Source organism: Centroberyx affinis, unplaced genomic scaffold (assembly GCF_046629955.1).
Source record: "Centroberyx affinis isolate AG114_WGS23_722 - 3 ecotype Tasmania unplaced genomic scaffold, CSIRO-AGI_Caff_v1 ptg003482l_1, whole genome shotgun sequence".
Classification (NCBI taxonomy): Eukaryota; Metazoa; Chordata; class Actinopteri; order Beryciformes; family Berycidae; genus Centroberyx; species Centroberyx affinis.
Window position 1 is genome coordinate 1 of NW_027281441.1, and position 22,253 is coordinate 22,253.

Below are 22,253 nucleotides of genomic sequence, written 5' to 3' on the forward strand. Positions count from 1 at the left end.
TTTGTGTGCATCTTTCTTGAGTAACAACTAGAGAGATAGAGCCCCTTTAATGGTTTTCTAGTTGTCTAGGGATAACCAAACATCTTTTATTGGCCTTTACACGCAGCTTTCTAATGTGTTCCGGTCCGGTCAGCAGCATTTGCTCCAGAGAGTTGAAATTCCAGAGACACACCCAAACAGCTGAGTTCATCGCCCTGTGAGTGTGACAAGACAGATGGACTTATGCAGGGTGAATAAGCAAGCTTCAGCACACAGTGTTTTGCACAAAATGGTCGTCAAAATGAGCCGCTCCTGTGTCAGGGCAAAGGAGGCACAACCTTATTCATCAAGTCAGCTCATAATGGAGGGGATGCAGCTTCAGACAGACACCATTACCCTACATAAACCCCTGTTTTTGAATGACATCATACCCTCTCATTGGGGACCGTACCCTGTCATTGAGTCAGTCCAAAGCGAGCTGTTAGAGGCAGGCTGCTGGGACGAGAGCCGACAGGCTGGATGATCTTTATCTGATTCATCTGACTGGAGATGACTGCATTCCTCCAATTTGAGATCAGAGAGAGAGCGAGAGAGAGACAGAGAGACAGGGCGAGAGAGAGAGAGAGAGAGCACCTAGTGAAGGAGGAAAGGGGGGGGGGGGGGGGGTCTGGTATATCCAATGTTGCCTTAAAGTGCTGTTGGAAATATTGGTACTGACAGCACTTGAAGGCAGCACTGGATATCTTTCTCTTTGAATGTGTCCAATGCTGCCTTTAAGCGATGTGGGAAATATTTCAGTGGAGCTCACATGAACGACCCGACAAACTGGTAAATATGACCTGGAAAGTGGGAATTTTCTATCATACCCGTGTTGCTGAAATGTGACGTTTCTGGGACAGAGAGCACGGAACTGATGGTTAAAATGATGTGCTTTGTTATTTGATGTTTTTGTTTGGCATTCTGTGTCAGGTAATTAGTATCGTTATATGTTTCTTTTGCACTCATTGTTTAACTTTTGTTAAACAAAGTTGTCACGCAACAGACTAAATTAATTAAAACATCAATTAAATGCCTGATGTAGGCTACATTGTCTCTTCTTCGTTATGCTGCTGCAGCACAAATTAGCTTTATGCCATTTCATTTCTAAAACAAAACAACAGCCATCAAAAAAACATTTTGTAACAGGGTAATTTTTTTAAATGTTTATTTCTGATTTCACGACTTGTCAAATTGGAAGTAGGAGTTTACGAGGAGTACTTGAAGGCAGCAAATGTCTGGTTCCCACATATTTTCATGCCCCCCCCCCATATGAATTTGTAGGCATACAGATCAGGGCATGTAGGTGAAGAGATAACACAGTGAAATATGATCAAACCAGCCAGTCCTATAAGATTCTCTTACTGCTCTGTCTTCAAATGAAAAGTAAATTTAAGAACAAAATAGGCCTACATAGAAAGACCAATTTAAGAACAAAATACATAGAAAGACCTAAACGTGCGCATAATAAGCACATAAACACATAATTACAGTAGGCTAGGATATTGCTTTTTGGTTTTACATTTGGAAATAAACTTAAAACTGTAATTACTTCAAGGTAATTTTTTATTATTATTCTAACAAATTAAATAGAAGCTTAGTCCCGTCCATTTCATTTCATGAATAAAATTTCCTCCATGTAAATTAACAACAGATTATTGGCCGTGTTGATTGGTTTGAAATCCTTTTTCGCATCTTCAAATAAAATGAGAGTGAAATTAAACTTCTCATTTTGCTGCCGGACCCCCTGGGACCGCTGGCCTAGTATTAACAACCAATCGGCTCGTCGGAGGGGGGAGAGGATAGGAGCGCGCATCGAGCAGGGCTGCGCACAGAAGACGTAGCTGCGTGCGACACTGGCGAGACGAAGACGCGAGTACGGCGAGAGGATGCAGTGAGGGGAGCCTGTATTTTCCCAGCTAAATTATAGTCTGGCGTTAGGGCAGCTACAATAACACATCAAAAATGAGTGTAAGCCAGACTGGGCACGACGGCAGCTCCAGAGCGGACGGCAGCGGCACCGGCAGCCTCACGGACAACGGCGGCGGCTCCCCGAGGCTCCAGCAGTGCGCTCAGCCTCCCAGCAGCCGGACCAAAGATGCCAGATATCAGCAGCAGCAGCAGCAGAGGCATCATGGTGGGTCGATGCTGAAACAGCCATCCCACTCCGAGCCAGCTGATGCCGTGCGACGGGCGCTCGACTTCAAGACCCAAGGCACCCAGTGCTACAAGGATAAGAAGTACCGGGAGGCGATCGGCAAGTATCACCGCGCTCTGCTGGAGATGAAGGGGCTGTGCAGGGTGCTGGGGGATCCAGACACCAGCTCCAAATCCCCCTCCTCTCTCCTGCCGACCATCAGCAAGTCCACATCGCTGACAGACGAGCAGAAGGGTGCGATGGAGAATGCGGAGCTGGAGTGTTACAACAGCTTGGCCGGTAAGCAGCGTTTCTCTCACATTTCACACACACAACACACCACACATTTAAAGGCTATTTGCTGTTCTCCTCAACAGAGAAAGATTTCAGGGAATACTCCAGAGCTCATGAATGATTCATAAAGAGTATGAGTCATTCCCAGGCTTACCCCACCATCGGCCTCACTTTCTTTTTGGATATTCACTTCATGTGGCTGGTTTATTTATCTACCCCTGGGCAAATTAAAGCATTATATTTATATTTGTTAGGCTATTTATAAAAGAATCATATTGTATTTCAGCGCATTGGACGACACACATTAGCGCTTTTACAATACACTGAATGCAGAAAACATTAGGGACACTTTCTCTTTTCAGGAAGTGCACTGATGAGGTGAATCCAGGTGACAGCCATCATCCCCCATAGATTCCCCTTATTAAATCTCTACCAATCACAAAGGAGGAGATGTAGATAAAGAGAAGCAGATGAGTTAGAGAGGGATTTAAGACAACTGAGATGTGGATTTTGCAAAAAAAAGGGCTGCAACTCACTATCAGGGAGATGTCTGTGATATTTTATGCATTCAGTATAATGGAATTCAAACAATGGTTGATGCAGTGATATCAGCACTCCCTCTCTTCCCTCTCTCCCTTTGCTCTTTTCCCCCTTCAAGCCTGCCTGCTACAGATGGAGCTGGTGAACTACGAACGAGTGAAGGAGTATTGTCTGAAAGTCCTGCGCAAGGAAGGAGAGAACTTCAAAGCCCTTTACCGCTCCGGTGTGGCCTGTTACCACCTCGGTGACTTCCAGAAGGCCCTGTACTACCTCAAGGAGTCACACAAACAGGAGCCTTCAGGTTAGAGCCGATTGGCCGTGGCATTGTGGTCCAGTATTGTCTCAACAGTCTTGTCTTATGTCCCCCCATCCTCAACCCAGCAGGACTGTAAGACAGGGTTTCCCAACGTTTTTCATGTCAAGAACCCCCAGATAAATCCGCATTAGACCACAGAACCCCATTTGATAAGATTATGTTGAAAGGAACCACATCTGAGAATTTTTTTTTGCTGTTAATCTTTGCTGTAGCTTGTTGACTTGGCACAGATTCATATACCTGTCTGTAGGTGGAGTGATAACCTCCAAGCAAAACAGCCGTCTTTATACATTCTCCCACTGTGCCAACATCTAGGGAGTGAGATGATAGTAGAATTTAAGTATTTCTCATTTTGCTGGAAACCTCTTAAGGACCCCTAGTGGTTCCTGGACCCCATCCCATCTGGACCCCATTTTGGGAACCACTGCTATGATGAACATAATGGAAATAAGATTGTTACCTTACCTTTAAGAATAATGTGTGTGGTATGGTCTTCTAGGTAGCGGTATAGCCATTGTATTTGGATGTATTTGGATGTATTTGGATGTATGTAGTATTTTCTGAATGCTTAAAGCAAGTCTATTTAGTCAGTCACTCCAGTAGATATCAACACTCATCTTAAAATGGTTCATATCTCTGTACTACTGCAGTTCCCTCTAGTCATGTGAAAGCCTTGTAACTCCAATTTTGGTGATTTTCATGTTTTAACTTCAGTTGAAGGATTACATGGTTCTCTGTGGGTTGAGGCAAATCTGACCACCCTTGGTCTTATGAAATCCTTTCAAACCCAATTGGATGAACCATTTCATGGTGGTTGAGCATTTTGGAGATACAGAATGGTGATGATTTACAAGTTTGCAAAGAAATTAATTCCTTATCAGTGGAATGTGAGTTTTTTCGTTTTTACACAATCATATTTTGGATTTCATATTTCAGTTTTAATGGAGAGGTATGGGCATATTGATGCAATGTTTCCTGTCTGAACAGGAAATAAAGCAGCCTTTTCCTGTCTTTGTTTTCCAGACACCAATGTCATCCGCTACATCCAGCTGACAGAGATGAAGATTCGCCGGAGCGCCCAAAGGGACAAGAAAGAGGCAACATAAACACTTGCTGTCCGATGACTTCTCACCCATCATAACTTTCAGCCCTGCTGTGTGCCACCCAGACCTTACACACCGCCACTCGGTGTGAAAAGATATATGTTTGCTTTTGCCTTGCACAGCGACCTCTTGCCAGTTATGTGATTTAACTTCACCATTGCGCGCTTGAAGCATTTTTTTTGGATCAGATACTGAGTTTCTGCTGCCAAACTGTCAAGTATGAGTACATCCCGAGTATATTTTAAACATTACAAACAAGTCTGATGCACTGCCAGTCAAAACATTGCACATACAGGCCAACACTTGTGATAGAGACAGGAGCAACAAAGTCCATAGAGCGGATCCAGCTTGTCTGTAGGCGAGTGGAACTGTAAACTAGCACCTACCCTCGCACAAGATGTCTTTTTAATGGCACGGAGTAAATGAGTAACAACCACCTATACTTCTACAATCATACTTTTATTTTTCAAGTACTACAAAAGATTTTTGAATACTCTTGATAAAATCTAAATAAAAGGTGCTTTCCGTAAAATAGGTTTTAACTCAAAGTGTGGGCAGAACATCATGAGCACATGGTTGCCAATTGCAGTATGAATTTAAGAGACATATCACAAAATGTATATAAGCTACTTTATAGAAATTGCAAGAAAATATAATGGAGAGACAAGCTATTTGTGTCTTGTTTATTAATGCCAAACGAAGCACTTCATTCACAGCATATATCAACAAAAATACTGTATGTTCAAGTTTACTGTTAAAGTATGTGTGTAATAAAAGTGTCTATTGATTGAAGTACAGTTTTTGTGTTGCTCTGGTACATTTCACTCCTCACAAACTATGTTCTTTACAAGCTATAAATAGATCTTTTTGTCTGCAACAGCTGCCTTGCAGATGGTTCTATCTATTAATCATCCTATAAAAATGCTTATCAAACCACATAAATAACAAGTGAACCGAAGCTGATTGAAATGATTTCATACCTTTTCCTCTTGGTAGTTGCCATGGTGAAACTGGATAACAAGCTGGGTCACCGAGTTGATTTCCCACATGATGATGGAGGCATGATATAATAAGCCAGAAAAGCAGCTTGGTATAATAGTCGTTTAATAGTGGAAGCACAACTTGAAAGTAATATGAATATTTTCACTTTGCCTCACTCATATAGGCTACTCTTTAATTGAACGGGGAAACACGGACGCTTAAAAAAAAGAAGAGGCAGCACAGTTGAATAGTTTACTACGATTTTACTCAAATCAGTGTGTTCCAGTGCAAATACAAGTCAGTCAATAACAGTATTGTCTCCAATCTGAAATATTGTCCATCAGCAACAGTAAGATCAGCTTATTCATGGTAATATTTCAAACAGTTAATGACACCTTAGCTACTTTCAACTAGCACCCTTAGTTGAAATACTGTGTTGTACATCGAGCATTATCACATTCTCCACACTCCTCAGAGAAAAAGCATTCACATTTACATATACATTGGTTCACACTTAACGATGAATTAACTCGAGAGATCAAATCTCAGTGGATGCAATATCCCGGGCTGAGAGGTCACTTGAAAACTTGAAAATAAAATGAGAGGAACAAGCATTAACCATGTCTCCCTACCAGACCGGGGTCAGATAATTATTTAAAAATAATTGTTAGCCTTTTTTTTAACCTGCTTGGAATACTAGATGGGTAACAAAATGAGTGCCAGATAGATGAGACAATCACAGAAAAATCTGAAAGTCTATTTAGTATGTTTTCCTGTGATAGACAACTTACCTGGCACTACCTGAATTCTCCTAATGCTGTAAATCTCTCCATGTGTTACTCCAAGTTGGTTAAAACACACACTAAGAATTATTTGCAAATACTATTTGACCCAGGTCTGGTCTATACAAACAACAGTAAAATGTGGAAACAGAATTTGAGATGTAGGCAGTGTGCAGAACCCAGTTTGCATGCCTTTAGTTCAGTAAGACAACTTATTTTGGACTGTCAGACTGTACTAAACTATTTGCACCCTTGTTGAAGAAATTAGGAAAAACTGAAGTAAAATAAAACTAAAGATAATTTCAAGTGTTGTGAAAAAGACAGCAATAACTCAAGATGCAGCAAGTGTTGCATTGAACTACAAGTTAAATGTAGCTATTCTCAGCTGTCATGAAACCTAATGAGTCCTGCACCTTCAGAGTCAGCGGGGTGTGTTGTGCACGGCGCTGCAACAGATGGACGGTTATAAAGCGTCTCATGCCTGAAACAAACAACTGAAAAATGAATAAATAAATGCATTTTCTCGCAAGCCAGATCACACTCTCAAAAACATTCATGAACAGCATTAAGGAGTGTCAAAAAGCAAGGCAAATACAATGAATTAAAAAAATAAACCATCAAATAAATAAATGAATCAATAAATAAAATAAATCAATACAAACATAAATAATCAGGAATCAACTTTCACATGCCACCGGGGCTTGTTTCCACTGTGCGCCATTCAAGACTCATGCAGCTTGTCCCTTATAGAACGTAAACACTCTTTCCACTCATCCTAGCTTGAGCAACAGTTTATGAGGCAGACAATTCACAGAGTTACAAATACAAAATGTTCCCTTTTACTTTGGAGAAGTGTTTCTCAACTGGTGGGTTGGGACCCAAAGGAGGGTCGCAAGCTACTCTGGCAGGGCCGCAGACAAAGAATACATTACATAGGGAATTAATGAGTTATTTGATATATCGGTAGTGACTCCCCAATGCAAAACCAGTTGAGAACCAGCGGTTTAGCAGACAATCAGCCTCACTCAAATGGTCACATTCTTGTTTATAGTACAGTTTACCATACAGGGCTCGAGACGATGTCGGACATTACTGTACGAACAATGTTTCAAGACTGTGGGTTGCTAATGCAAAGAAGTGCTCATATTATACAACAGCATCCCTTTAATCGGGATATTTTTAGAAGTGAGTGGTGATGACAGGTGCTCAGTACAAAACGGGGATCTACGAGACAAAACAGCGGCTGCAGAACTGACAGCCGCTAGCACAACAGAGTGAGATATACAAATGAATTCAAGTAACACAAAGAAAGTTTTTGCAGAGGAATTACAAATAATCATAGACAGCGTAAATCATTTTTTAAACAGCAATGGAAAATCTGAAGCTTTACATTCATGATGCTTTCCAAAAGTGCACTTCATAAAATGCACAATCTTGAACTCGAGCTTGAAATTAAGAGGGAAAATATGTAAAGCTTTGTGAAACTGTCAATGCCTTTGTGCTGTAAAGCATATAGTCAAACCGTTACATTTGCTGTTTCCCGGGACAGAAACCTTTACAACATGACCAAATGACAAATGACAGCGTATCTGTAAGTGAGAAGAACCAAACAAATGGATCGTTCTGTCCTTCTAATGCATTAACAACCAGACCTGGATCAAATAATATTCCCAAATACTTTTCATGGTTGGTTTTAGCCTTCATGGGTGCCAGATGGGGGGAGTTTGCCACATAGGACAATACAATAAACGTCCGAAATTTCAAATAATCACAGTAAGTGTTTGAAAGTCAATTTTGGATGTTTTCCTGGGATTTGCAACTTATCTGACACTATCTGAAAGGTGTGGATGGGGCAAACCCCGCCCATCAGATACTCATTAAAGGTAAAAACAAATGCGAAGATTATTTGCAAGTACTAATTGACCCAGATCTTTAAACAATCCAAAGCCTAGTAGCAGGGAAATTCTCCTCCTTGCATTGTACCTCTGGAAACTGGTAGGAGGTCTGGATCTGTACACACAGGGGGCCGAGTTAGGACCAGAACCCAGGCCTGTAGCGGTAAGGTGAGTCTTTGGGAAAGCTGAGCTCCGGTCTGCAGAGCGGGAGCGTTCCGTCCCGGCACTGTCCTTCGTCCCGCTGATCCAGCAGGTTGTTGTTGTTCCTGCGCGGGGAGTAGGGTGTCGGGGCCTCCATGGGGGTCGGCAGCACCGCCACGTCTCTCCCAAACTCCACAGTGGGAGGGGTCTCTGTGCTGGAGGTGTGGGCGGGGGACTCGCCGTTTCCCAGGCTGCCCCTGGGCCTCCCTTCGGCCCAAAACACGTCACAGCGCGCCCGCGGTGAAGGCCGCGGCCGAGCCACAAAGTCCAGGGTTTTGGGTCGTTCGGGAGCGCAGCGGCGACGCGGTGTCGGAGGAAACACCACGTTTGGGTCCGGGAGCCGGGGAACCTCAGAACAGCCTTCCTTTAAACCTCTGAAAACACCTAGTCAAGTAAACAGAGAGAAGATGCTCAAGCTAAAGATTTAATGATTCCAGACTGAATCCAATAGGGGTAGACCGATATTTTGGTCTGCTGTTATCAGGCCAATATTGGAGTTTTATTAAATATCGGATATCGGCCAGTCGATGCTGTCCACTGCCAATAATCCTACTGCTAATAAACCACAATCCTCTCCGACTACAGTTATATAAAAATAGTCTGTAACACCTGCAATGAAGTATAATTTTCTTTGCATGTTTTTTTTATTCATTTAATTGTTCAATAATGGGGTTTTTATTGTTAACCATTTCTTCATTTAAAGGCCTTATGTATCCCAGAGTTTCTCCAGTGATTGAATAGATGAGATGGGACTAATGGTTTCATTAGTCTGAGTTTCAATGGAGAGTTTTAGTGTCCCAAGATGGTCTAAATGCTGTTTCAGAAGCTTTCCCACCCTGACAAGAATACAGTTCTGGGGGAGACACTGAATCCTTGTAATTTCTGTCATTAAAATGGTAAAATTTTAAGATATTGCCTTATTGGTCAAATCCTTATATCCAACATACATCTAGTAGAAATTAGAGAGACACTTCAAGACCTTACCTGTGTTCTCTAATGTTGTTTTTTCTGGTAAAGGTTGGAGATTATTCAGAGGGCTCTTCTTGATGGCTCCGTCTGATGGGGTTCGACGTAAGTTGCGCGAGGAACTCGGGGCGGAGGGCACGTGGGTCGGTGTGAGAGACTGGCGGGGGTTACGCTTGAAGCTCTCCAGGTGAGTGTTGACCAGCGGGTTGATAGGGGCTTGGAGGGACTGAGGCTGCGAGGCGGGAGGAGGGGCAGGAGCCTGCCGGGGTGGCGTGGCGGGCCGGCAGACTAGCAACTCCTCGCTGTCGGAACGCAGCAGCGAGCGAGTCGAGTTACAGTCGGACACGGACGATAAGGACAGCAGCGTAAAAGAGGGGGGCAGGCCTCGCTCGGGCAGCGAGGGCGCCGAGGATTTCAGCGGGCTTTCCCGTCGGAACAGTCTGCGAGTCGGAGGGCTGGTGCTCCGCCTCTGGCCCCCCGTCCTGTGGAAGAAGCCCTCCCATCGCGGTTTGATGCTCTCCTCAGGCTGGGCCAGAGTCAGCAGGTTGAAGCCCAGTCCCACGGCCGCCAGCAGAGCGCCGCAGCCCAGCAGCACCAGCTCGGAGCGCCGGCCCCCGCCCGGACTCTTCCTGCTCGGGGGTGTTTCTGGGACCTGGCTGCTGGGGCAGTACTCGCTTCCATCACTGTCAGCAGCAGCCGTGTGGCCCTCCCTCTGGAAGGGGATGCAGAGGTAGGACTGACCAGGAGAGGCTCCTGGCTCAGTAGTGAAGCAGCAGTCTTCATTCTCTGAAAACAGGATGATTCACAGGCTAACATCACTGTGCTTGTCTTGTAAAGGGGAACAAGTCTGTACAATGATGCGTACTCTTCATATCGAACTGCTGCTTGTTGTGTACTTGCATTCACAATATTACAACACACAGGACAACAGTATGCTGCGCAAAGTGGATGAGCCTTCATCATACTGTACGAATTCTTCTAAAGGAGAGAGAGTAACTAAACCCCAAACCCAAATCTGTGTTCAGCCTGACATCTAACGGTACAATGCATGCTACTGAAAAGGCCATCTGCTATTGACTGATCTTGGTGCCAGATGATGTCACCACCTGGCACCTACCTACTCTATAGAAGGTGACATCACCTGACACCAAAGATCAGCCAATAGAAGATGGCCATTTCATAGCATGCTTTGTACCATTAGATCAGGCTTTATACAGATTTGTGTTTACTTACTACTATACCATCATTATTTTAATTCCATTTATGCAGGTATGGTTTGCTGAGCATTATGCTCCTTTTCAGCAACACCCGGTTCACATTCATACAGTTATGCACATCCACATCTGGGAGCTGCCTAGTTGAACCACAGTCTTGACTCACTTTCCCCATCCAGACTTTCCCAGCCAGTCTGTGGACTTACAGCGTCCTTCCTGCCACAAGCCCACTGCTCTAACCTTTAGGCTACAGCTGCTCCCCGCATTATCATGCGGAGCGTTCTCATGCCAGGGAAAATAAACCAGCTAAGCCAGTCCTGCTTACCCATCTCCACCAGGCTTGGCACTCCAGGCACAGCTGGGCTGTGTCGAGGGGACCGACGCAGGTTTGGGGCGCTGCAGGACCGCTGCCTGCTCTCCTCATGGGCAGGCTTCACACTGTCAGGTAAAAAGGGTAAAGATCATTAAAAGCCTCGTTTTTTCAGAATGAACATGCACAGTACCAACGGCACTGCATGATCAATAAAGCACAGATTTTCATAAGCCTGCTATGATTCATTTCCATAACTGATCATGTGGTCTTGAAACAAAATACAGTGATGTAGTGGTGGAGAAAAGAACAGAATTAGGCACTCCAGACAGATCACTATAAGGTGAACAACCATCAATATAATACAAAAATGGATTATAAAATGTATTTTTTAAGGTGTAGTAAGTAAGATATTCACTGTCCCACAGCTCAAAATAACCATAATACATCTGCATTCCCAATCCCCAATTCCTTGGTTTCCAATACAAGTTTACTTAATGCCCCTTTGAATATTCTTTAAATATTTTATTTATTTTATTATTATTATATTATTGTTATTATTTTCTGAAAAGGCCCTATTTTCATGCAGGCGACATTAGTGAGATATGACCTACTCCAATGTATAATAAGAATTTTAATCAAAGAGATTTATATCAGCTAAAAAAGCTGGGCAAACTCTATTTCCTAACTAAAAAGGGCAGTAAGGTGAGTTGAGGTGGGTTTACCTGGCATCAGCGCTGTGCTCCCTGAGAGGCCCGGAGCCACGGGACCTGCCCTTCTTCCTGGATCCCTTCCTCTCCCCCTCGTCTTCATCCTGCTGGAAACCTGCGTTGCGACCCCAGGCTGTACAGCCCTCCCCCGGGGTGACTGCAACACAACAGAGATTTGAAAAGGATTAAATTTAGATGACTGATATCAAAGGCCAAACATTAAAGCGCTTGATATGAATAATTGATTAATGCCTCAACTGTGAGAACTCAGTGTATATGGACTTGTCTTCTGCGTTCCATGATAGTTAAGATCAATAAGTTTTGATTGAATTTTAAATATTCAATGCTTCAATGGTTGCTTACGCTGGATGGCTCTCAGGCGGGGCAGCATCGGCGGACTGGTAGGAGGGCTGGAGCCGCTGCTGAGCAAACTCCTGCGCCGGTCATGTGAAGGTGAAGCCTGCACTGTGATTTTGTGCTGAAAATCTAAATCGGGGTTTCCAAAAAACAAATATTAGCTTTCAAGGAAGAAATCAAACCAAAAATGTAATTTTAACAGTTTATTTTCATATATTTGTGTTTTCTTCCCTCTTCTTTTTCTTGTTCTTCTAATATAAGGTGTATGTATTATATTCAAGTCTTAATCTTTATCTGTATTCTGTGGGCATCTGAATAAACAATTAACACTAAACATTTTAAAGCTGCAATATGCAAAATTGCAACTTTTCTGACATTAAAATAACAATAAATAAATAGGATATATTACACATTATCAGTCTAGACCCTGTGTATACATGCCTAAATACCCCATTTGCCTGAAATTGTCATTTCAATGATGTTCGGGATGTTTTAGGGTGTGTACCATCTGCTGTGGGCGTGTTGTATGGGTGTGTGTGAGGCTAGTGGCAACACTGCAGGGAAGTCATAGCAATAACAGCAGTGGTAGAAAACAGTAAGAGAAGAAAGTAGAGGAAGAAGCTAAATGCTCAATTAAGAAATGTTCAAAAACATGCTGAACATCGGCATTGCTTTTTTTATTACAGATTGCTACCGATTACTAGTTTTCGCCATCTGCTTCTTCAACCCCTGTCGAGGCTTTATGGATGCTGCAGCCTCAGGCTAGATCCTGTCTCAAAGTAGACAGCTCAACAAAATGAGTGACAAGTGTTGGGGTGGTAAGTTGACCAACTGAGGAGGAGGAGGAGGAGGAGGGCGGGACTAACAAGACACTTCCTGCCTCAAGGCGAAAAGCTGCATATTGTAGCTCTAACTAACAGCAGTGCAGTTAGTTGACAGTACCTGAGGGCAAGCTGATCCTGTTCCCATCCTTGAGTTTAAGGCGGCTGCGGCGGAACTTGCCCTGCCTGCTCTCCACGCGGGGCTTCTCCTGGTAGAGCTGGTGGATGATGATGTTGAGCTCTCGCTCCAGGATGTGGATCTCCCGCTCCGCCAGCTCCTGCTCGCGCCTCCTCAGCGCCTCCTCCTGGCACTTCTGCTGCAGCGCCGCCCGGCTCAGCTCCTCCTCCCACGATCGCAGCTCCTGATGGGACAAAAAAGAAAAGGTTGAGCAAATATCCGCAGTCATGGTTAAAATAAATCATTTTAATAAGGCTGTATTCTAATCTCATCCCTAAACTTCCTTCGTTCTCCTGAAATTACTAAGAAAGAATAACCATGATGCCAACAGATACTTGCATATCAACAGAGGATGCATGTCAGAGTAGACCGCTGTTTTTGGCACATAGGATACCATTTTGTGTATTCTAGTGCAACTGTTCATATTCTTAATTGGGAAATTGTCAAATGAATTCAATGAGTCAATCATAAAAGCACCCATTCCCACCTTCTCCTTGGTCCTCAGCTGATCAAACATTTCCTGTATCTCCAGTTTCCAGTCATCCTGCAGAGAGTGGAAGGACTCTGCTGGCATCTCGAAAAAGCCCGACTCCTCGATGGCCGTCAGCTGGTCCAGAACACTAGTGAAGTGCGGCCGGCAATGAGGGTCTGGGCTCCAGCAGTCTGCGGTGACAGATGAAAACGACAATCTCAAAATTGGGGCGAATTTTGGTGCAAGACAAAATTTGTTTTGGCTCCATAATGCCTCCATAGATTTGTAATTTTTGATGCAATTCACTCATAGTTGAGGAGTGATTTTGGTGGGTGTTTAAACAACTAAGAATCTAATGCTTACTTCTTAATGTTAAATAGTATCTTTTTGACCCATGGCCCACCACTCATGTTACATTTTGGCCCTTGACCCTGCATTAACCACTGTGTAATAATCACTATCCAGTTTGGAGGAGAATACAAAAAAAGTCACATATTGGATATACTCTGATATCAGATAGACTCCTTCTTACCCTCCATAAGTCGCGCGAAGGGCTCGGGACAGGTTGAGGGAACGGGCAAAGCCAGTTTATTCATCGCCACTCCATAAGCCACCGCTAGACCATCGATTCCCCGGAACGGCACCTCTCCTGTCAGCAGCTCCCATAACAGGACGCCGTAACTTCATTGTTAAAAATAAAAGAAAGAAAAAGATAGCAAACGGTGATAAAGGATCCTGAGCATATTGATGAATACAATTTGGGTATACAAATTCAAATGTGCCACCATTAGGTTGTGCAAAGATGATACTTGCTGAGATAAGAGACCTGATTGAACTGCAACTTCTGATTGCATGATTTGAAACATTCTGGTGGATCTAAAGATAAATGTGTATATGAACATGAAGCAAGATGCTGCTGAAAAAGAGCATGTGTATTCAGTAACCCCTCTCTGTGTGAATAAAGGTTAAAGCAAGAATAGAAAAACACTCTTTTGCACTCTACTCACTGTAAATATCAGTGTGAGACAGGAAAGGTTGGAATCAGAAAATGGCATCACAGTAGAGTGCAGGTGGATGTAGCTGACAGATCCATGTGACTGACTCATGTGAATCCACCACAGCAAATGGAGGTAATGCCAAGACCACACACAGACACTCACTTCAAACCAGGAATAAACCTTACAGTTTCTGGAGAATAGACTAGTGGGGTTATTGCCGTTGTTATAGTATCTCCATTTTCCCCATCCAAATTCTGGCAAATGAGGGCAATTTACACCAGACCATCAAGTAGCACTTTAACAATTAGCATTTGTTTGAGCTAAATTAACTTTCAGATGCTTTGCTGTGATTGTCTACACTTCCTGGTGGCCACTGTATTGTCTTATGTAACGCCCACCCATGTGGCACCGAAGTAAGGTAAAACAAACCATAAAATACCATTAGACCCAGGTAGCATAGACTGAGAATCATGGACTAGTGAGCCAGTGTAATTCCCATCCCCGGTTAGGACTCCTGAGGACATTCGTCTCCCATCACTGCTGTTATAATGCACACTGCCTCCTCTTGGCTCTCTCATCTATCACCCTTTAATCCTGTTTTAGAAAGGGAAACCCCACATTCAGTCTGGAATAGCTGAGCTGGCCCGTTAATGCCACTGCAGTTGGTCCTGCCTGCACACTGAGCCTGTCTCATGACAATGAAGCAGATCAGCAGAAGACAGGAAAATGAGAGCGACAAATGGGGCTATAATGAACAAACTATTAATCACACATAGCATCATTAAATATGAAAATGAATGCGGGTATGCAGTATGTTTACACAGATACAAGTTCAGCTTTACTTTTGTGGTCTTAAAAGAGAACTATCAAAATTCTTAAATCTGAAGTTGTCAAATAAATTCTTCTAGTTCAATGTGGTTCAGATCCAGAACAAAGGCAAATAACTTGTCTAAAGCAGTAGAGATCAGACTAATAACAAAGGGACTGAAAAAAATAACTGTAAACCAATATGATCACAGTTAATATGTATATAAATTAATAAGTGTATGTCTACAACTATGCAATTTGTGCTATACTGTTGCGCAGAAATCCCATTGTATTTTTCATGTTGACTTGACAAAACTAATTTCCATGAAAGAGACAACGTACATGTATTGCTTTATTGTATTAGATTAGATTGTATCAGACTGTATAAAGTCGATATCACATCCCTTCATTAAATGAAAAACACATGATGCTCTAGATGACTTTTCATGCCATATAGTGAATTTGAATGTGTATTTATAGAGTGATTTGAATAGTCTACTTTCCATTGTATATTTTGTACCTATCTCATTATATGTGACCTCCTGTTCTTGTACCATGTGTCAGTATGACCTGTGTTACTATATAAGTTGTTACATTGTCTGCAGCATCGCCACCAGAACCACACATTGTTTTTGTGCTTTGCGATTAACTTTCTTCTGGTTCTGGTTCTGATTTCAGCTCAGTTCTACAACCTGCAGAACAGATGCAGTTCGCGGCTGCATCCGCCCCCGTTCTGCCCACCTCCAGACGTCGCTACCCTTGGAGAAGGTGGATGAGCGGATAACCTCGGGAGCCATCCAGGCATAGGTGCCGGCAGCGCTCATCTTGGTCGTGCGGTGCCACTCTCGAGCCAGGCCAAAGTCTGTGATCTTCAGAGTCTTGTTGCTAAGGTCTTCCATCTCAACCCGCTCAAGGATTAGGACTGGAGCGGATATACGGAGCATCCAGGAGAGGACGGTTGGTGGAGGTGTGGGGAGTGATAAGGGGAGGGGGGATTTCGGTTGGATGGGCAAATTGGAGGATGGAGGGGGAGGTCGGAGGATGTGGGGGAATAATCATGTGTGCGGATCGGTAGGTGGATTGATGGTAAAGTAAAAGGTTTCAGGTAATCATTACCAGGATTGAAATGTGGGGAGGGGCGTAGCAGCAGGATCAGGCCCACAATAAAACACAAAGCATGTGGAAACGCAAAAATGAGATACGCGGTAAATGAACAAAACAGGGTGCGGTTGGTGGGAGGCCGTGATGAAAGGATTGAAAGGATTGGAAGGATAAAAGCAGAGTAGAGAACAGGAGAGAGAGAACAAAAGAGAGGGAAACCATGAAGTGTTGAGCCATTAAGACAGAGGAAAGCAGAGATGAAAAATACAGACCTTTGATCAACGCTAAGAATCTCACTGAGTGGTTTTACAACAGTAGATCTCAACCGTACACAGATATCACAGTTAAACTACAGAAATAGTCTGTTTTGGCACACCCTTTTGCTCTAATAGGCACTAGAAAACAAGCCAGTCCCAATGTACGACAGCAAAGCAGCTCTCCTCCTAACCACATGCTCTCCCCCATTCAGCTCTACAATGCCAGGCCATCTGCTGTGGCTGTGCCCAGTGGAGAGGGTGTGTCTCCAGGCTGCGGTGCACATCAAGGGACCCTTCATCTGCTACTCATGTGGCTATAATGCTACAGAGGCTGTTTCCAAAGAAACTAAAACCCCGACACGTGGTAAAACTTCCTCGTCCTGTGTAGCTCAAGGAGGTAGAACATGGAACAAACGGAGCCAGGGTGAAGGTTCGGTTCCTCCTGGGGCCGCTCATACTCGAAATGCATGCACTCACAGTAATGTATGGTGCTTTAGATAAGAGCATCCACCAAATGACATCACATGTTATGGGAAATGTAAGTGGTTGTTGAAAGGGACGAGGTAAACTCTCTAAGAATCATTTTAGGCAAGGGTGGAAGTCACTAAGTACATTTACTCACATTACTGTAATTGAATAGCTTTTTTTGCGTACTTGTATTTTTTCACTTTAGTATTTCTTCAGTAATTTTACTTTTACTTAAGTACATTTCTCTTGAAGTGTTGTACTTCAATACATTTTAAATCACATCCATTACAGAGTATACATTTTGTGGCTCTCCTTGAGCATCAGAAACTGAATAATCGTAAATTGACAAATTGTGGAGCGATTCACAGTGAGAAGAGTAATCTGGCTTTACTTTATTTATGCACTTCATTTTGTAATTTCCAAATTTTCCAATTTAAAAAAAAAGTGAGTTTGAACTCTGTTCTCTCGTCCTTTTAGAATTGCAAGGACAAGATCAAATATAACAACATTCTCTTTTCTAAAAAGTAACTCAGTAACTTTTACTCAGTAAATTTTAAGTGAGTTACTTTTTACCTTTACTTAAGTAGATATTTACACCATTACTTTTACTTCTACTTAAAGGAATAGCTTGGTATTTTGAACCCTGGGCCCAAATAACATATTTTCTGTCATGATCCCTATTAGTAGAAACCATAACTTCACTAGCCACCTGCTCCACCCGTCTGGTAACACCGGGCGGCCCCCTCCCACTCTACTGCAATAGAAACCCAGGGGCATACGCGACAGTCTTACTTACAATACACATGATAAACGTTGTTTTGCTCACAGTATAATCATACCGGTGTCAGTATGTTATCTTGAAATTTTTTTTAAAAACTTTCTGTCAGCAGTTAGGTTTCTATTGCAGTAGAGTGAAAGGGGGCTGCCCGGTGTTACCAGACGGGTGGAGCAGGCGGTTAGCAAAGTTATGGTTTCTTCTAATAGGGATTTGGGCACAGAGTTCAAAATACCAAACTATTCCTTTAAGTAAAAAATCAGCAAAGTAATGAGAACATTTTAGTACTCTTTCCACCACTGATCTTAGGTATACACAAAAACTAGTGGATTGATCAGGATTTCTAAATGAAGAATTACTGAGTAGGACACAAAAGAAAAGAGAGTAAGGAGGAGGCTGTTTGTCCTATAACATAAATTTTGTTCTTGAGACATGTATTACTTTAGTCGGTTTTCAGGATTTATAGTTTTCCCCATAAGCTTGCTCTACCCCACATGTAATCTAAAAACCAATCCAACTCAGCTCTTCACCGCATCTCCCTGTCAGCGAAAGTCTGATTCCAAAGAGTTTGGTGAATGTTGCTAAAACAGAGATTTTTATGGGCAACTACTGAACCGGAGAGCTAACACAGAGCTGCTGTTCAGTAACCATGTGAACCATGTGATATATGGTACAGTTGTGAAGTCAATGATGTATAAAGGCATACACAGCATACCCCTCTCTAACCCTGTTTCACGGGGGAATTAAAGAAATGCCAAAACGGGGTGTGCACCCACGGTTTTTGAACAGGCGCATATGACAAAAATAAAGCACTTAAGTTCATAAGTTTCTGCACACAAGCATTTGAGGAAAAAAGATGCAGAGATGCAATAAAAATTCTTCTCTAGTGTCCAATTATGCTGATACAGAAAAGAGAAGATGCTTCTTTCATCTCTTTCTCTTCTTTTACTGAAGTGTTTGTGTGAAGGAACTTATAAAGTAAACTGCATAATATTATCCACCTACAGCTTCATCAGCACAGTGACAGGTTACAGGGTGAGTCTCAGTGTGCCCACTTCCTCGTCACAGCAGACGCACATCCTCAGCTCCTACTGTAACCACAGATAAGATGCTTCTGTGGGTTTGTATACTGCACTGTCATGTACTGCTCCTGTGCTGTGAAGAGGAGTCATGGGTTTTCCCCACTGAGCCCTGGATGGCAACTAGTTAGACTAGCTTAACACTTTAAAGTGGCCAATGGCACGCAAGGGCCTGAGCTGATCACCAGAGAATTGGGCCAATGGGAGGCAGGAAGCTGGTTGTATATATTGTTTGAGCCTCCAATGGGGAAGCTGGGGCAGAGCATTGGGCAAATCCCCGGTAATAGGCTTGGGATTTAGGGGATCCAGCCGGGTAAAATGCAAGATTACAACTCCTCCACACACATACATGCAAACTCCTTTTTCTTTCTACACTCATTATACATTTCTACACAAACTAGAACCACTGCATATCACAGCTTGTTTAGCACAGAGTTCAGCATGGTGTTATATTGTTGTATTTTAAAGGGGCATCAAGTAAGAATTTTACTATCCCACAGCACAAAATGACCATAATACATATATCTGTGGGGGGTTGATAGGGTTGTTGATTAATACTAATGACTTAATGATTACTCTGCCAGACGCTGAGATTCCTGGCTTTCAAAAACTTTCTCAGTCCATACTCTCTCTGGAAACAACCCCCTCCCCTGTATTTTCAACTGTTCAAAGATGGAGCACGGTGCTACGAGCGAATGGCCGAACACATTTTGTTTGTAAACCAAAAAAAAAGTACATTTTTTTGCATCATGATAAATTACCTCTCTTCACTATACCTTTCTGTTGGATCTCTGCTCTAATTAGCTAGCTTTCTCCTTCTGTTGTGAACATGTGACTTTTATATTTGTGTCCATTACCAGCTACCATAGGCTGTGTCACAGACCTGTTGATGCTGCAATTTGTTAGTTGCAGACAGAGTCAATAAAATGACTTAATGCCCCTTTAACACTAAAACTGTGCAAAAATGACAGTGAAGACTTTGCACAGCAAGCTATCACTGTGACAGAGCATTTTCTCACACTCGAGTAATCGCCTTGTCACGGTGATGAGACACAGAGAGACAATCTTACTGTTGCTGGACTTGAGGTCTCGGTGAATGATGGGGACGATGGCCTGGCTGTGGAGATAGTGCATGGCGCGGGCGATCTGCACGGCCCAGTCCACCAGCGTGCAGGGAGGGATGCGTTTCCCTGAGAGCGCCCGGTTGAGCGGGCCGCCCCGAGCGAACTCCATCACCAGGCACAGGTTTGGCTCCTGCAGGCAAACCCCCAGGAGAGCCATGATGTTGGGATGGTGGAGCATGGCGAAGAGTTTGGCCTCCTGGCGCACGCTCTCCAGAGTCTGTCCCACGTCCTCGTCGGGGTCCCGCCGCGCCGCCTTCACCGCCACCTCTTCGCCCTGCCATATTGCGCGGTACACCTTTCCAAATCCGCCCACCCCGATGATCTCCTCTAGGGTCAACTCTGAGAATTCAATCTCCAGAACTGAGGAGAGACAGGAGAAGAGGCCACAGTTAGAATTTAGAGTTAAGGGAGACAGACAAAGGAAAAAAAATCCATATTTCCCAATATAATAACAATGTGATACATTATTGATCCCCGTGGGGAAATTCTGTTTTTCCCTCTCCATAGAGGTCGGAGATCAGGCTAATACAGACCAGCCCCACTGGAGCTGGTAGGGGTTCAGTATCTTGCTCAAAGGAACTCCAGCAGGGCGGATGCTTGCCAACAAGGGTCTTGAAATCAGGCCATCCAGTTGAAGGATGCTCTCTGAAAGCAGTAAGACACCCTGCTGCCCCAAATACTGGATCTGGTGTAACTATCCCTTGTGCTGTGAAACGAGGTTGAGCATCTGTCCTGAAATCTGACTTGGACGTCAGGACAAGAAGGAAGGATGGACGGAGAAGAAGACGCTCCTCTCCACTGAGTGTTTAAATTCAAGTGCACGTATCGTTGTGTGTGATGTGGAGTCTTGTCATGCACAGGAGCCTGGAGTGTGTCTGTGTTATGGGCTGCAGCTGTAAACATTCATGTTGTGTATTCCTAACAGTCTACTAAGCAGACTGACCTTGATGAATATTTCAGGCGGGATGGTATGTGTAAGTAGGCCAGCCGCCGCCGAGCATGAGACATGAAAGCCGACAAAGACGGCGACAGCTAACAAAGACAGTGGAAGTAATGTGGAGCAACCAAACAACTGGAGCTGATCTTAGTCATATGGCCTTAAATGCACTCGGACATCAGTTTTAATAGCACATTTAGTGGTGATGCTTAGATGCAGAAATGAGATTTGGTACAATCTGTGGGAAATATAGGCTATATGAGCCTGTTAAAGGGCCTATGTAACTGCACAGCATCCCTCTGGCACGCTGTTTGTAAATGCCAATAAGAAGTAATGGTGCTTTCACATTTGGCTCCAGTGCAGCGCACTATAGGAGATTCTGCTTATGCTTACTGTATCTAAGTGTGCTAGAGGCCTTGGCTTGACATTCAGCTGCAGAGGCTTTTTCTCCACAAACACAATTTGACAGATGAACAGTTTTCACTCCCTTAGTCTTGCTGCTCAAATGGTGCAGGAACACAAGTATGGATGCCCATAAGAATGGATGCTGCAATGAAAAGCCACGCCAATGCATCTGCTTTACAGTGATAACAAAGGTTCACATCACATATAATGATAATATTACATGCATGGGGTATGCAAGTGACGTTTCCCATGACTATTCTGCTCAGCAATGCTCTCTGAGGATGAGGATGAGGAAGCACAATGTGCAACGAAATTTGGGCATCAAGGCGGGGTGCATCACTGAACGTGCTGGCTGCTTGTTTGACAGGCAGGATGATGAATAATGGTCCTGAAGCTGGCCCGCCGCGAGGATGCCCGCGCCTGTTTCTAGGCCAACAGAAGTGCACTGCGCCTACCATGACATAGCACTCTCACCGTGGGCTTCTCTGGCCTTATAACAAAGACAAGGGAAGACACTACAGCTTTGTGCTCCATCTTAGCCATAGCACATTGGTTTCATTTGCTGTGGCATGCAGCACAATGGGATACTCACGGTGCAGAGGAGGCACTGAGTAATCCGAATAGTACTGCTCCTCCAACGAGGTGTCCCGTATTTTCTCCTGAATGCCATTCCCACTACTGACATAGTTACTGGGGAAAATGCCGACCCGGTCCGCTATCATACCGGTCCACCAGCCCTCGTCTCCCGACACCAGGGAATCCTTGGACAGGACCTCCACCAAGTCCCCCTTCCGCAGGCTGAGCTCATCGTCCGCACTCGCCTCATAGTCGAAGACGGCCGTCCAGAAGCCCGAAGCGGCGGGTGTTGCAGCCGGCGCGCCGCGGATGCCATTCTCCGGTGCTGCCGCCGCCGCCGGCCAGCGAAAAACATCTGTCTCCGTTTCATTCGATGCAGAATCACAAGCCTTGGGACTCAAACTATTGTCCAAAGCAGGTTTGAAGACATCCAT

The 22,253-nt window shown here is 43.9% G+C and overlaps 2 protein-coding genes across 2 annotated transcripts; one reads left to right on the forward strand and one right to left on the reverse strand.

Annotated features, from left to right (window-relative positions):
• Positions 1 to 1,980: 1,980 nt before the first annotated feature.
• On the forward strand, positions 1,981 to 5,136 carry LOC139661241 (tetratricopeptide repeat protein 9A-like). The gene is made up of 3 exons (XM_071539663.1): positions 1,981 to 2,452; positions 3,105 to 3,287; positions 4,326 to 5,136. The coding sequence occupies exons 1-3, from the start codon at positions 1,981 to 1,983 to the stop codon at positions 4,406 to 4,408; spliced, it is 738 nt and encodes a 245-aa protein (XP_071395764.1). The 3' UTR covers positions 4,409 to 5,136.
• A 3,063-nt stretch (positions 5,137 to 8,199) lies between these two features.
• Positions 8,200 to 22,253, reverse strand: LOC139661239 (mitogen-activated protein kinase kinase kinase 9-like). The gene is made up of 11 exons (XM_071539658.1): positions 21,836 to 22,253; positions 19,848 to 20,261; positions 15,839 to 16,019; positions 13,825 to 13,973; positions 13,308 to 13,483; positions 12,764 to 13,004; positions 11,828 to 11,950; positions 11,480 to 11,621; positions 10,770 to 10,882; positions 9,249 to 10,016; positions 8,200 to 8,648 (listed from the first exon to the last, which is right to left on the reverse strand). The coding sequence occupies exons 1-11, from the start codon at positions 22,251 to 22,253 to the stop codon at positions 8,200 to 8,202; spliced, it is 3,174 nt and encodes a 1,057-aa protein (XP_071395759.1).